Source organism: Grammomys surdaster, unplaced genomic scaffold (assembly GCF_004785775.1).
Source record: "Grammomys surdaster isolate TR1022 unplaced genomic scaffold, NIH_TR_1.0 134, whole genome shotgun sequence".
Lineage (NCBI taxonomy): Eukaryota > Metazoa > Chordata > Mammalia > Rodentia > Muridae > Grammomys > Grammomys surdaster.
Genome location: NW_021604592.1, coordinates 8111267 through 8128164, shown reverse-complemented (window position 1 = coordinate 8128164; position 16898 = coordinate 8111267). Strand labels below are relative to the sequence as shown.

Genomic DNA, 16898 nt, shown 5'->3' with positions numbered 1-16898 from the left:
TAATGCTATCTCTCATCACTACTTCTGGGAAGATGCTAGCAACAAGTGCAATTCCCTGTCTGGGAAATTACACCAGATCTTCCTGTCCTTGGCAGTGTAGCAGGGAGTTGCTTTAAAAAGGCAACTGCATGGTGGGGTGGGAGGAGAGGATAAAATATGTCACGAAACACATGCTACCCAATGGGACACAGCACTTACAGCTCACATAAAACAGTTTTATGTCGCATGGCTCACAAGCAACCCAGCACCTCAAGGTCAGAGACTTCTTGAAGCTCCACATGGCTACGACGAGCCATTTAACCCAATTTGGCATAGTCTATACTATAGGGATTATAATCAAACTTGTCTGGAGCCCATACAATTTTTGACATCCTTACTCAACTCCATTATACTGACTTATGGTGTATAAGCAGTCATAGACAATGCACAAAGAATCACTATGCATATTTTTCAACAAAACTTTACATGCAAACAACTGACGGAGGACCAGACTTCCACGACCCTAGCATGCACATTTTGGTCAGGCTAGTTAGAGCTGTTGAGTGCTTTGGACTTTCTTTGAATAAAGGAAAGGATTTAAATCCTCCAAAAGGCCCTTGGCTGCTCTGAGCTTCAGATCAGAGAACCAGGTAATAACCTGGTATTTGACTTCTAGCTCTTCCTGCCTCAGGGCTGGCAATACCACCTGCATGCCAGACCACTGCCCAGAACCAGGATTACTAAATCCGAGAGAACCAAGCCAAAAGGCATCAGTGGCTAAGGGGAAACACCAGGTAGCAGAGAGGAAAAAGAAGTAGTGTGATGAAAAGGCCAAAAGAGCCACTGAGGAAAATGGGACTAAATGGTGCCTGCAAATGTCAGTAGTTCTGGTTTACGGTAGTAGTATTATGTACCAGGAAAGCATGGGAACCATCTACATCTGAAATGCAGAGAGAAGCCTCACCTGCCCCTTGCAGGACTGCTCCTACATAGGAATGGGATGGAAAGGCAAGCAGTATTCTACTCACTCAAAGCAGAGGGAGAGACAGGTATTTGTGCACTGCTTATCCAGAGCCAGGAAAATAAGTAGTAGTTCTCAGTGTCAGCATCCCAAGAGCAGCTCCCATCCCTTTCTTGACTACCTAGTAATGGCGACCATGGTACTTTCTCAGTATCTAGATCTTTCTCTGGTCATGCTGTGCTTCCTCTTATGGGGAATCCAGTAAAAACTTTGAAATGTGAACTGTTTCTTTCCCCTTAGTAATACAGATTTATAGTATCTGGGGGAAAGCAGGCCAAGGTAGAGAAATCCTGGGCCCAAATGAGATAATGTGAACAAAGGTTTAAAAACTTAAAAGGGGAGATGGGGTAGAGCCAAGGACAGTCAGATCTTCAAAATACCCAGTTATGCTTGATTATCAAAGGAAGAGGAACACGCATAAAACCAAAGCTCAATGCAGCTAGTCAAGCAGCAGCATGGCTCCTGAAGGGCCACAAGGCCTAGATACACACAGCCTGTGGGCTCTGCCCATACAGTCACACTGGTTTTTTCAACAATCAGGGGCATCAGTGAACTGGACTTCCTTATTTCTGTGGATGAGTGGGAAGACAAGAGGTTTGTTCTTTAAGAAGCCGTATGGAGTAGGTGAAGTTACTACACAGGGAATAGTAAATAACACTCTTGCTGAATGAAAACCTCCTCTGACTGTCTTACCACTCAGAAAACAGTTTTCATCTATTCTATGAAGGGAAATACCCAGGAGAGTTGGCTACAGCTGGCTCCTTTAGTCAACATCTGAAATTATTTGCGGTTTAGGCCATACTCCCATTTCCTCCGGATAATGACCTTTCAAAACAGTTTGACCAAGTAATCATATCAGCTGCTACGACGGTGCAGAATGTTCATTACAGACAGACCCTAAACAAAGGGCTATGAAAGACTGGGCCATGACAATCAAGAAAGACAAATATCAACTTTGGATTAGACTAAGGTTCTGCAAACTCATATGGAAGAGGCGTCAAAGAAAGTGGAGAAAAATGCCACCTTTCCACCAGTAAGTATTAAAAACACACAGATAAAAGTAAGGGCACAATAAACAGGAGGCAGTAAAAGAGCATTTGGCCATTAGTTTTAGATGTCACCTGGGGGCCAGAAAGAAAAGTAGCCGGGGAAACAAGAGTTGAAACGGAAAGAGAAAGTCACTGTAAGACAGTGGCTCTCAACTTTTTTGTGGGCTGAGACCCCTTTGAGGGTCACCTAAGACCATAGGACAACACATATATTTACATCATGATTCTTAACAGTAGCGAAATTACAGTTATGAAGTAGCAACAAAAATAATTTGGGGGGGGTTTAACCACATGAGGAACTGTATTAAAGGGTCACAGCGTTAGGAAGGCTGAGAACCACTGCTTTAGGAGCTGTTGGTGAAAAAGGAGTCAGGTGAGACATATGATATAGACAGTTCAAGTCTCACAAGCATCTTTAGGGTTTCCTCCCTGATGTAAGAGTAAGGAAATCAGCAAGAATCTGCTGCTATGACAGGCTAGCAGCACACACCTTTAATCCCAGCACTTGGGAAGCAGAGGCAAGCAGATCTCTTCAAGGCTAGCCTAGTCTACATAATGAGTTCCAGAACAGCCAGGGCTACATATGAGACCCTATCTCAAAACAAACCAAAAAAAATAAAGTAAAAAAAAAAAAAGAGAGAGAGAGAAAAAAAGAAAAAAAGAAAAAGAGAAAGAAAAGGATTTTTTGCTATTTCCTCTCTGGTTGTCTTCAGGTCACAAACTAGAGCGGGCTCGCCTGCTTTCCCAGTTCCCGGCAAGGACAATAGTGAAAGCTCCAAAACGGCAGAAGGCCCCTTCCAGCTAATGTCCAGGTGTTGCTAGACAATAGAGTGCCTGCATTCAAACATTAGTGGAGGGTTGGGGTGGATGTTGCTATCTTTAAATGAAAAATTCAAGCTATATTGTGTGGTTTCAAGATGTATGCATATGTGTAGGAGCAGTAAGTGTCACTATCAAGAACTTGTACTTTTCAAGGATAAGTGCCTCGTAGCAGAGAGAACAGAGAACAATGTGAAGTTAATGAGATGATGAAGTGTTGCACACCCCAGCCCCTGGATGGCCGGCAAAGCAGATGCAGCTTTACCCAGGTAACCGTGGTTGATATTTGGGATGTGGAACAAATACCTCTTGAAGAGAGAAGTCAGAATTTGTTTTGCCAAATAAATTTCTTCTACTGAAACAAGAAGGCAGTGTTAGGGAAATCTCAAAGTGGTGGCCACGGACAGCAAGAGTATTCCTGAGTTTAAAAAAAAAAGTGGTGACCATCTCAGAGCCTCTAGCCTGACTTGTTCTTCCATGGCCCTAGTATTAGAAGTAATGGCTGAGGGGAAAAGGAAAGCAGATGCTAATGCTTCTACCCATGTATGTCCGACACCGAACTTCCTGCAGCCCTTTTATCTGCTCGCCAGGATCTCAAGTGAGCCCTGACAGAAAGCCTCTGGACACACACAACGTGCAGCTGCGTGCATCCTCTACAGCTGCAGAGCTGCTAACAGGAGGAAGGAGGGACAGAGGCAGGTAGGTGGCAGTGCTCGGTGTGAGCCAGGTGCATTCCCACTGCTCCTTCCTGCGCTCACTGAGCAGGATGAATGGCTAGCATACTCCTGGAAGGAAGACAGATCTGTTGACGAAGACTTGAGTAAAATTAACAGTAGAAGGGCATCACAGCAGCAGAGAGCCTCACTCCTGCCTGCAAGAGTCAGCCCAACAGGCAGATATAGAAATACAATTAAATTAAGTCAGAAAACCCGCTACAGAAAATGCAATTACTCAAAGATACAAATAAATGTTCAAAGAAAATTGGCCCCTGACAGGGTTAGTCAAGCTTCTAAATCCAGCTGGAGGCAGGCAGCCCCGGCTAATTCACCAAGGAGGAGGACTGCAAAGCTTAAGCTCTTGGCATCGGGATCCTGGTTGGGCTGGCCTCATGTGCCAGTGAGAAGGAACAATTTGGGGGTGGCTGACCAGTGATGCAGGGCTCAAGGAGATAAGACGTGGGCTGACGCAGAAACGGCTCCTGGACGGCAGGGCTGGGCAATGGAAAAGGCGACCGGCTTATCTTTGACACGGCAGGAGATTGTTACATTGGGGGAGAAGGACTGTGTGCCCCTCCTGCACAGGAAACTACATGAAAACACCCTACCTCTCGCTGCAGCACTAGTTCCTTGGTGAAAAGTGTGGCTTCCTCGCTGAATGGCTCTCCTTCCTGCACCAAGCCTGGGAGATTCCGTGCTCCTCTGGGACATTCAATGCCTGTATAAGGAGAAAAGGAAAATGTGTGAGAAAGTGCAAACACTGCACAGCCCACCACTCTCAACCTGGGAGGAAGCCTCACTATGCTCCCCCTGGTCCTTTTAGCCCCTCAGCCCCATGGCTTTAGCCACTGCTTATATAATTGGCTTTCTTCACCTAAATTACACTGCCAGCCCAGCCGTGTGCTCTGGAGAACAACTGCAGCGGGCTCCCAGACATTTCCTCCTTACTATTTGACTTCCTGCCAGAATCCCAAGTGTTAATTTGGTGTCACTTTCCCTTTCAAATCAACACCCCCTCTGTCCTTAGGCTGTGCTTTGTATACTAGTTCCATCAGCTTTCATTCAGAACAGGAGGCAGAAGAAAACAGAAACCTGACGGAATAGTAGGCGGCTAGAGCCACAAACAGTGGCTTCATAGCCTAGTCAACCATTTATTATCTTCATGGCCTTGGCTAAATTACTCAACGAAGGCTCGACTCCTTGTTTGTGGAAGACATATAATACATCTACTTCTTCAAGGTGCTGCATTAGCCCAGGAGAGATTATGTAGGAAGATATTAGAACAATGCTGGCTACTTCAGCTGTTACCATCATCTGCATCACCATCATTATCAGCCTTAGCGATTCTCATGTTTAAAATCTCAAAATTTCTCTGACTCGCATAGCAAGTCTGTAAGATTCATGAGCACAGAAACCTATTCTGTTTGTTTCCAGTGATGGTACTTCGTACCGAATGTACATCCACTGACCAACCTAGATGGCCTTTTCTTTCTTCGATTCATTCACTTATTTTGAAGATACATTTATTACTAATAGTGGTCATATATGATACAGCATAAAGTATGCTGTTTTTTAATGTTGGGATAAGACATATATATTCCAAAGTAATTCAGACTGCAACTGTAATTTTGAAGGAACTTGACCCAGACCAGAGATAGGCAGGAAAATAAAGCAATGACAATTCCAGAGAAGTGGTGAAAATCTGTGTCCCAGATTCTGACTTCTGCTAGTCCCTGGAACACTCTGGGAAATAGAAGTCCCATAACCAACAGGAGAGACGGTCTACATTCTTATGAGTAAAGAGAAGGAACAGGCCCTGTGTTTGGTTCTCAGCAGCTGCAGAACATAGCTTTCCCTCTGAGCCCCTAGGCCTTCAGTGGAAGAGATGAGGAGGAATGAAGCTCTGGGCAGTGGTGGTGGGACACAGCAGCAGAAGAATGGCTGCAGTGGGCAGCTCTGGCCAGCACGACCAACATTCTCGCACCCTTGCAAGACTGGACAGCCAAAGGCCCTACGCAGTCACGTGCATAGAAGACCAGGAGGGCTGCTTTCCCTGCTCAGTGTCTACCAGAGGAGTAGAACTCTGTCTTCTAAAAGATAGCAAGAACTTCAGGGGCCAAGAACCTGAGAATAACCCTGAAGGGAGAGATGAGGCTAGAGAGAAATGAAATGAAAGATAGCCCATGTTTTTCACAACATCAATAGCCAAAAACACTTTTCATTTTAGATCTGCAAACTAAGCAAAAGGAGAATTGCCAGAGAGAAAAATAAATGATTCTGTTCAACTATTTTGCCACATACCCATAGATAAAGCACTGCTCTGGAAACAAGAATAATGCAAAAACCAAGTTTCTGATCTGTTCCCGAGCCTCACAGCAGAACTGGAGTGAGGTGGGCTGCTATACAGGGGACCAGACTTGGGGTGGCAAGGATTTTATTCTCCTCTAGAAGGGTACCCCAGATCTCAGATTCTTAATAATGAAGTACTAGCTTTAACCCTTGTCACTTTTTTTTTTTGGTGGATATTCTGACATAGCAAGAAACAGGTCAGGCTGCTAGGACCTCAGAAACCCTTTGGGATCCAGACACCAGATGATAAAGCTGAGGAAACATGACAGCTCAGTGGGCCCAGGTAGCTAAGCAAATCAAGCAGAGCTGCATCAGAAGAAGTTTCCTTTGGGTCTGTGAAACAAGTCCATTCATTCTCCGTGGACAAAAAAAAGAAAGTTCTTTGCAGTTGTCTCTCCATTTCCTAGCAGCCAGGCTTCAGATTACCTAGAAGAAGAAGCCTAATTAGGGTGTTTCTTACCACTCTTAATGAAAAATAATACATTCACACCAATGCCTAGAAAACATGGGCAAAGAAAGGAAGAGCTCTCTCTTTAGCTTATTTCCTTTGAAGAAACCACTTGCCAGGGGATAATTGAACACTCAGTGGAATACCAAACAGGGAGCAGACGCGAGAAGACCCTGTGACCAGATGGAGGTTCGCAGGCAGGCAGAGGTAGGGGAGCATGAAAAGTCTTATGAGAATGATACCTGCAGATAAAAGCTACAGGGAGTTCAGAGAAGAAAGACACTTGCTACTAAGCCTGACAACCTGAGTTCAACCTTCGGGACCTATACGGTAATAGGAGAGACTTCTACGTACGCTGTCCTTTGAATCTGCACCAGTGTTGTGGTATATGAGTATGTGCATGCAGACATGCATGTATGTGTTCACAGATACATCAATGTGGAGGTCAGAGGACAACTTAAAGGAACTGGCTCTCTCAGTTCAGGTTGTCAGGCTTGGTGGCAGATGCCATTATCCACTGAGGCATCTTAGCAGCCCCACATGTGTTTTTGCATATAGGCATATATACTTAAAATGTAATTAAATTTCTATAAACTGGCTAGTCTTAATTAGCGTAATTAAATGATAGTCTATTGTTCTGTAGACTCACTAAAGAGAACAACTAAGATGTCTTTGGTACTAGATTGAGAACTTGAGTGGGTGGCAACACACAGCTTGACAAACACTGCAAGTGAGATGCAAAGACAAGGCCGGAAGGTGGACCGACTTTCATGGCCTTGGAGCATCCCAACCCAGCGGCTTATGACATTCTAGACTTGCTTTTATGTCCAAAGTAATAAAGAAGCAAGGAGTATTCATCTGGTGATGAATAGGACACTGTGCCAATTTTAACCTGCAAGAGTCAGAAAGGAAGTACCTGGCTGCTGCAGCAATCCAGGTGAACACATCCAACAGGGAGTGGAATGTATTCCCTTCTCTCCAGAGTCCAAGAAGCACAGAAAAGAGAAGAGAAGAGAAGAGGAGGGGAGGGGAGGGGAGGGGAGGGGAGGGGAAGAGGAGGAGAAGAGGAGGAGGAGGAAGAGGAAGAAGAGGAAGAGGAGGAGGAGGGAGAAAGACAGCAAGAAAGGTTGCTTTTCAGTGAGGCTGCAGCAGTTGGTCTGGGCCTGGCAACAGGCAGAAGTAGAGAGTCTCCAAGCTATGGAGTACCTCAGACTGGAGACAGGCAGTGAGTCCCAGACACTCTCTGGCCAGTGTGTGTAGGTCTGGATACTGCAAATCACCACTAAATGCTGCTTTTCCTGATAACAAGATGGAGTGGTACTGACTAATGATAAGGATGTACAGATTCAGCTGTGTCTCCAGTGTCCCAGGTACAGAATACGTGACCCCAAGAAACTACCCAAGAAATAAAGATATTATAACCTGAAAAAAATCCCTAAGCATTTTCCTTCCCTATGGCGTGATGGATGATGAGACGACGTGAGATTTACACTATCTCAGATCTGGAAGAGGCTGGTAAGCCATGTACACACACTCCCTCTAGCTCATACAAACCTTAAGGCCTATTTGCTGAAAGGTAAAACTCATTGTTTTTCATGGGCTTTCAAGCATATAAATGGTTGAACAAAATTACTTAAAATAAAACACAACATAAAAGAACACTTGCTTGATGTTTGGAGGGGTCAGGAAGAGATACAATATCACAACATCATGACTCTGGCTTCTACTTTGCCACTAAGAACTGTTAAATGTCACCAGGCTCAGAGTCTCTGTCTCTGACAGGAAGACTCTACAAGGTTTCAAGGTCTAGCATGGCTATAAAAATCCTACAATTTGAGGTCCTTGGTGCATCCAAGGTTTGAGTCTTGGAGTACAGAGTGCTTCCTTAAAATTTAAAAGTCTGGGTTGTAGAGTAATCAATCTATTAAAAAATTATACACTTAGAGACATTGACTAACTAGCTCAATTAACAAAAAACATTTTGGTCAGTCAGCTTTGGAACAAGAAGAACAAATTCTTGCTAATGACAAGATAATAGGCATATAAGAGACTCTACTGATGGTCAAGGGTTATGTATCACTCTGAATATTTTAGAATGTATGTTGAATTCTGTGATAATTAAGCTTCAGGGCTCAAAGTGTGTCTGCTATTTCCTGTACTGCACAGTGGGAACTGAGGGGAAATATGGTCAATTTGCTTTGCCTAGAAGTGACAGCTTCCCAATGACCATCAGTCCAGCAAATAAGCCAGGCATTATCAGAAGGAAAGTGCTAGTGGAAACAAGAACCAATCTGAAATTAGTCAGTGGTGCTGATTGCATGTCCACTGTGCTCTCACTGCTGCCCTGCCATCAGAGGAAAGAGGCATGCAAGAAAAACTCCTTCTATTTCACTACTACCTTCTAGCCCATGTCAGACAGCACATGAAGGGCACCGGTATGAGAAAGACTGTATGTGCTGGCACAGCTAAGTTACTAGACAGAAAGCACTCCCTTTTACTGCTGCATACATTGCTGTATGAGGCTACTCCAGAGGTTGTAGACTGTTAACCCCGAGAGACGACTGGAGGACGTTAGGCAGACAGATGCTACGGCTCAGCTAGCGGTGGGGCTTACCAAGGCCACAGCGACATCTTCCCACACTTGATGCTAGTATTTGTTCTCATCTCTCCACAGCTGGCAATGGAAAGCAGGATCAGAAATGGGGTAGCAGGGAGGGATAAACAGATGTGGTCACGCCAGATTCAAAGGAGGTCAATCTGTAGTGAGGCCAGCAAAAAAGCTGTGTCCTAACAAAGGTGGCAGACAGTAGGTGAGCCAGTATAATCCTCTTTTAGGAACTGGCTCTGCATATGTCACAGGTAAAACATAAGCCTACTGAGGAACCACAGGATGGAAGCAATACACAGAGAGGTACTTGTAGTAACAGATTTCCTCAGACTCGTTGTTCAGGTTCTAAGATCTGTGAGATGTGATCCTACTTAGGATCCCTAAGGTGACTTTCACTGAGTCCCTATAAATTCACCCTCTCCCTTCACTGTCGCCATGAGTTATGAGAATCTAGTATTTTCTATCTAGTATTTTGAGGGTGGGGAATTCTGTGTCATAAATTCAAGTTTTATTTTTTTCTAACCAGACACCCAATACACTGTCAATCGACAAAGTAGATTCAAGAAGTGTTGAATAAATAGGAGTGAAAATACTGAGAAAAAGAAGCAAACATCAAAAGAGAGGAATGGCAAATCCAGTCACCACTAACACGCCTTATATAGTTGTAGAGGGGATACGTACTAGCTGGTAATAGCTTCCTATGTTCAGTCTTTTTCATACAGCCTACCCACTTCCCACACAGTGTCTAAATGGACTAGACAGTACTAGTGAAATGCTTAGGTGAGATGTGGGATTTCAAAAGGTCCCAGCAGGCAGAAAGCAGGATGTACTGCATACCGGTCTGGAATGACTCACTTGTAAGACAGAGGTGTTTTATGTGAATATCAGAGAAGGGATGGACAGAATTCTCAACTACAGACATCTCAGCATAGCCACCCCTATTTACCCCACTGGTCTCTGAACTGTCACATTTGGAAACACAGTTTAAATTCAGAGATAAAATAATCAACCATGAACAGCAATGTCTGAGACATTGGGGCACAGATAAGATGTTTGGCTTCCAATATAAGAGAACAGAAAATGATCCCCATGTGTGATCAGCACTGAACACCAATGTGGCCACATGGAAATGCAGAAACTGGAGCACTCTTAAAGAGAGCAGGAGAAAATGAGTCAGGGCGGGAAGGCCTGCCTTTAAAGGGAAGATAAAAGGTGCTAAATCGGTACAGCTTGGCTAAGTGGTGACTAAGAGGGTGACACGCTAACAATCTGCAAATATTTGAAAGGTGTAAACACCAAAAAGGAGGAGGAAATGCTTAGCTTGAGAGCAGGGGTATAATTATTAGGGAGAAGAAAAATCTGGACAAAATATTGGAAAACCAGTGTGGAGATAACTACTGGGTTATAAATAAGTTTCCCGATGGCAACGAGAATGTTGTTCCTGCATCCCGAAGCTGAAAGGTACTCAGCCGCCCTCTGCTTACAATCAAAGAAGTGAACACCAGCCAACTGCAACTCCATCCTCTCCATTTAGAGACAGAACTTAATAGTAATTCAACCCAAGGACTTCTGATTTAAGTACTACTGGCCCCTGAAATTTCTACACAGTTCTTGCTGATCTACTCACGAGGAGACAGAACAGCAGTTCTGGTGGGAGTTTTAGAACAACAAAAAGGCTTTATCTGCTTCCAACATGCCTGGCAAGTAGTTCAAGCAGGTTTGGGTGTAGACAAAGATGCAAGGGACAGATGCAAGGGGCAGGGAGAGAAGACCTCTCTAGTTTTTAAGACACCAAGAGGGAATGCTACTGAGTTTTCCAGGTGGGAAAGTGGGGATCCCTCTCCCTTCGTTTTATATACACAGCCCCCTGGAAGAATTGTCAAGGACAAGGCAAGGCACGGGAGAACACCAAAATAAGCTTCCTGTCACACTGACTGCACTCCAATACCTTTGTCTGAGTTCCTGCTGCTGCAGCTACTCAATTTATAATCCATAGGCTCTCTGCAGAGTTTGTCCACCAGATTCAATTAGTTCCATTTCTCTACCTTCCTTGCTATGTTTCTCTCTGCCAACAAAGAAAAGTGAAAAGGTCCCACTGTACATAGAGCACACACATGTGGGTGTTGGGGTGCAGGGGGAGCAGTACTTTTACACAGTGATTCCCTTCCCAGGTACCAAGAACAAAACCTCTCGATCACTTACACCAAAGGCAGAGGCAGGAAGGCAGGTCACCTGCTTAGTTTCAAGGAACGTGGTTATCACTTAAAAACTTAAATTGCTGGTTCTCAACACTGTTCTGCATCCCTTGCACCAAAAGCTTGTTCTCAAGTTCTGTTCATAGATTTCAGAGAGATCCGCAATGCTGCTGATGGATCAGTTAAAAATTGAGGAACAAAAGACCGACACACTTGCCTCTCAGTTCTCCATTCCTCGAGGTCCAGAGAGAAAGGTAAGGCGGGCGTCTAGCTGGCCCTAAGAGTGAGTTCTGTGCGGCATTAGACCTCGATCTATAGCTAAAAGTTCAGAAATAAAATCAGGATTTTACATTGTCCCAGGTTCTTTCTTCTCTCCCTCGTTCTCCAAAGCTTTACTTTGTTTCCTCAGGGGAAGCTTGAATCTTGTGAGCAACTTTGGAGCATGCCACTGCTAAAGCTTTCTCAATGATCAGAATAAAGGGATAAGAGAGGAGGGAAGGGACCCTAATTAAAGGATCAAACATCTCAGGGAATCGTAGTCAAGGGAGCCAGAACTGGGTAGGAGCTAAAAATGAACGCTTTTAGTCTAGAGTTTTGAAGGATGGATTTTATTAGGTTGTTGTGGTTTTGTAATGTTTGATGCATCTGTTGAAAGAGTAGAGCCTGAAGTTAATTGGGTACGGGAACAATAGGGCAGTGGGAACAGCAGCTAGCTTTGAAGGAAAACAGGGGAAGCAGAGGGAAGGTAGCTCCAGACAGTGGTGCAGAACAGGGCTGTTGTTATACACACCTTAGGTTTCTCTGGTACGAGTTGTAATCGACGCCATTAGTCTGTTAATATGGCCCTGTTCTGCTGTCAGTTGAGGAGAGGGAGTTCTTCCTCCCCTAGTGCACGGCACACAGTAGATTCTCAGTAATTGTTTGTGAACAGGAATGCCAGAAGGAGAGAATCTAGTGGAAATAATGTAACAAACCTGCTACATCAATCTCCATTCCTGAGTTTAGTATGCATCAGAGTTAATTCTTGGAGAATTAAAGAGAAATTCCAGTAACACTTATTTCCAGGACTTCAAGGTGAGTGTGTGCTAAATGCAAATCATTGGGTATGGTAAGTGGAAGAGACAAGGAAGGGGTGGCTTAGAGGCTTGACACTGGATTTCTCATTCTCAGTCTAGCTGGGCAGCATTCAGAACCCGCTCTTCCAAACCTGATTCACAAGCAGCTTTAGACACCAAAGAATCACTCCCCAAAGGGAGAAAAGCTTTTCAGATGGAGCTGGCAGAGCAGATAATGATCAAGCCTGCCTTGGAACAACTTTTCTATAATTTTACCTATTGCCCAGCAAGATCGGAAAACAATGAGTTTTAAAGAGAAAAAAACTCTCCCTGAATAACTTGGCCTTTCCTTCCTTTGGTACCTCTAGAGCATAGCTGTTTAAAAAACCACAGTGTAGGGCTGTGTCTGAGGTGTGGGCTTCCCATGCTCATTCAGGGAGTTGCTGAGAGCAGCCGCCGCAATGATGATGGCCCTGTCAAACTGCGTAGTGGACTGCGTGGGATGATTTGGCACCCTCTGGTATGTCCTTTCTGGAGTTTCTCCTCACTGTCTTATCCAGCAGCCACCTATCTTTGTATTAGCAAGCAGAAAATGAAGAATTCAAGGTAAAAGAGTAGAGCTTTTAAGTGGCAAGAGGCTCCTACAAGGTGCTGGCTTTTCTGTAACTCTCTGTGGAGACAGCATCTCACCAGAACAAACGCCCTGTGCCTGAGCCAGGTGGGGAGCTAGTTTCTATGAGAACCCCCACTTTGCTTTTATGACTCATTTTAAACTTGAAACTTTATCTTAGAATCAGATGGAAGTTAGATTTATACTTCCCCCCTTTTCATTTCTGGTACCCCAAGGGTTCTTGGTCTTGGTTTGTTTTATTCTATGATAATGAATAAAGAGAACAATTTGAATCTACCATGAAGACTCTGAAAGAGATTAGCTTCAGGGTAGAGAAGAAGCCACAGGAAATACCTACGTGGATCTTGCAAGTACAAGCTTCCAGAAGGTATTCTGGCGCACACCTGGCAGGCAAATGTAAAAGCTACTTACATGCATAAATTTAGAGTGACTTCTAAACCAAGCCGTATTGTGTTATTTGAACAAAATGGTTTGAGATGTGTTCAGTGTCCTTCCAACTACTGCCTTTCTTGAGCTTGCACTCACTGACAATTGCTCTGGGCTCCTCCTCCTGAGAAAATTGAATTCCAAATGCCTGGAAACTGGTACACTCAGCTAGCAGAAAAAAGAAGGAAGAAAACCAGCTAGTGTCAGAAACACTAAGGCCCATGAATAGAGAGAATGGCTAAAAACCCAGAGAGCTGAGAGTCCTTTCTCTTGCTAACTTTAGAGAAACAAGAGAAAGAGGAAAATAAAGCATGGCCAGCCGGGAAGCAGAAAGCAAAGGTGTCTGAAGAGACAATGCTCTCAAGAGGACAGGCTCATCTTGGACACACAAACAGACACATGTCCATCCAGGAAGTAGAAAGCAAAGGCATCTGAAGAGACAGTGCTTTCAAGAGGAGAGGCTTGTCTCGGACACACAGACAAACACATGTCCTGATATGAGAAGCAGCTTGAGTTCTGGAGTGTGGGTAGAGAATGACATTCTTTTCCCTTTCTTTTCTGTTTTGCTTTTCTCCTGAGAGAGTCTCCTTATGTAGCCCAAGCTGGGCTACAGAAGCCCAGAACTCATGATCTCCCTGCACCTCCCAAGTGCTGGGATTATAGGCTTTGTGTCTGCCCCCCTTCCTTTCTGGGTTACCACCACACTCTGAAACAGGGGGCAGTGTCCTGAGAACTGAGTTTCCCAGCATCTTTCCCCGCCCTCACCCCAGATACAGTCTTACTATGTAGCCCCAACTGGCCTACAACTTCCTACAGACACCATTTTGTATAGCTCACAAATTAATACATGCTTTTGATACTTTGGGATGGTTGAGAGAAAAAAACCAAATCAAAATAATATCCTGGGATATTTAAGAATCATGAGATTCAGATTTCAGTTTCCACGAGGGAAATTCTGCCAGAAAATGGGCATCTATGGCTGTTTTCATGGTACAAAAGTGTTGAGTACTACTGTGACAGAAACCATAAGCCTCAAGTAGCCTAAAGTATTTATTGTCTGGCCCTTTACAGAAACGTTTGCCAACATTGATTCTCAAGGATGTCATTTGCTATAGAAACAATATAAAACAAAAAAACAACTACACAAGATAGAGTTCACCTAGATTAGAACAGTAGAGGCAGCAAACAGCGTAAGAACTGTATACCTTATAACACTCGTAAAAAATAGAGAAGGACCCACAGCTTTGAGGACACTGTCTAGGCTCGCTCCTAGACACCACCCTATTGATAGCCTCTGCCCTGTATGTGTTCCCTTATTCCTGATTCAGATTTCCCCATGCAAAACATGCACTCCAGAAGATCAACCACGGAGCATACATTCCATAAAGTTGCCTTTCTCTGACAGAGATTTCTCCTTGCATGTCTAACTAATAATACCTCAATTCGGTGTGCCTAAGCTAAACTCTTCTTCAGCTGTTTCTCATCCCATGCCTTCTGCTTCTGGCTTAATTTCCTTCTTCCCATGCTGGAAAAGATCCCTCATTACTTGTTGTTTCCTTCTCTACCCACACGAGCCAGTGCATGCTCTGCCCTAACAATCCTTTTTACTTCATCTCCACAGCTTTTGCCCTCTACATTCAACAGAACTCTCCTCCCTCAGACCCCTGAATTCTGGCCAAGAATCTTCTGATTTCCCTGCCTGCCATCCATTTTCCTTTATATATATTTTTTATACACACAGCTACTGGAATAATCTTCTAAAGCACACAGTTTGCTCAAAACCCTTGAGTGGCATCCTGTATTTCACCAAATAATATCAGAACTCAACAATCTGACATTCCAGGCCCTATAAGACTTGTGTAATTCCTTGGGACCATATAAAACCTCCACTACCCATCTGACAGCCTTCAAATGTTTGAAGACACAACATCTATTTTTTCTCATCCTTACGTCTTATTTTCTCTAGGCTAGACATTCTTAAGACCCTCATGAGACAAGAGTCTTGATTTTCTACTATCTCATTCTTTTCCCTCTTTAAACCTACATAATATGAAGAGTCGTCTCTCTGAAAATAACTTTTTGGTTGATTTAATTAAAAAGATCTAAAGGGGTGTGGAGTGTACAGTGGGGAGCAGTTTCCTTTTTCACTACTGAGAATCCAGTTCAGGAGCTTAGAGATGTGTTGCCTTAGGGAAGACTTAGAGTGGGGTTGGGTGGAAGGGTGGATGATTCCCACCCTGTGACTAGGCCTTCACAATTCTACTCTGGCAGGAAGCTACAGTGATAGAGCAGGACTTAGCCAGCTGAGGAAAGGCCATCGCTAGCATGGGGACTGTCCTCTTAGCGGCTTCTGGCTTCCACTGGCCCCCTTTCCAGCCCATTTCCATTCTCATCTCAGCAGCAGCCCAAAGGCACAGTGGAGACCCTGGTGGTGTTGTGACAAGCAGCCTATTCATTTCCTTCTCTCAGTCAAGCGCTTTGGGGATGAAAAGGAACAGCAAATCTAAACCACTGCCCAGAATCCACTTTGCAGAATTCAGGGAAAAACTGGTCTACTGAAGCAATTATATCCCGTTTGGAAGACCTGAGGGGGAACAAAAAGGATCTTTAGTTTTCACTGATGCCACAGCACTGCAGCGGAGTCTGTCTCAGGCACCACTGTGGTCAGTGTTCAGGGAAGGTACAGTGTGCACTTAGTAAAGCTTTAAGCTCCTGTCACATAGGAACAATAGGGCACAAAAGTACCGGGATTTGTACTATAACACTGGACAGAAAGCTTCAACTGGGAAACTGGAGAAAGGCAAGGTCAGTAAGGAGGAAAACTCAGATCCCAGAAAGACCATCTTCCCTAGATGAACCTGGAACAATAAATAGGCTGTCTATCCAGGGTCAGAAGACTGCTTTAACATGTATGTACACCACTGTACTACTAAGGAATGACCGGGGTAGAAATCTGCCCAAAATCAGGACACAAAAGCAAACTATGTGTGTGTTGGGGAAGGGCAGGAAAGGGTGGTGGCCTAGTGTTTAGAAAACTTCCTGAACACATCTCAGCCTAGCACATTCCCTGATAATACGGGTAGGGTCAGGGTGGGGGGATGGGGGAAGGATAGGATGCAAGAACATGTGTGAGTGGCCCAAGAAAAGAGACCAAAGACGGGGAAGGAGAAGAGTGAGGGAAGAGGAGCTGAGATCATATGCAGAAGTCTCACATGGGAGACTGTGACTGTTAGAATGTCTCCAGTCACTCAGAAAGCTCAAGACCAGGCTGCATCTATCAGAGTGCCTGCGGACAGGGAGCATTCAATCTGCTCACATCTGCATCCTTCCTGGAAGAAGGGTTACTTTCTTTTGGGCACACCCTGCTAGTCTCCTCCAAAGTCCCATACAGTACGCCTGGTCCTTTTTACCATCTTGCACACTTCAGTAGATGCGGGTTTTCTCTCAACTTCTCTCATATATACTTGCAAGGAAGGAAGGAAGGAAGGAAGGAAGGAAGGAAGGAAGGAAGGAAGGAAGGAAGGTAGGTCACTGCTTCTTCTGATCTGTGTCACGAACCATGTTGTTTGTACTATGCTCAATGCCTGAGTATATGCAAGAGG

General features: G+C 44.4%; 1 protein-coding gene across 1 annotated transcript in view; it reads right to left on the bottom strand.

The window, feature by feature from the left end:
* Snd1 (staphylococcal nuclease and tudor domain containing 1) overlaps positions 1–16898 on the bottom strand; it is a 400943-nt gene that overhangs the window by 90791 nt on the left and 293254 nt on the right. Inside the window, exon 16 of the mRNA XM_028762568.1 lies at positions 4193–4302. Coding sequence (XP_028618401.1) covers positions 4193–4302 — 110 coding nt within the window. The remainder of the gene's footprint in view (positions 1–4192; positions 4303–16898) is intronic.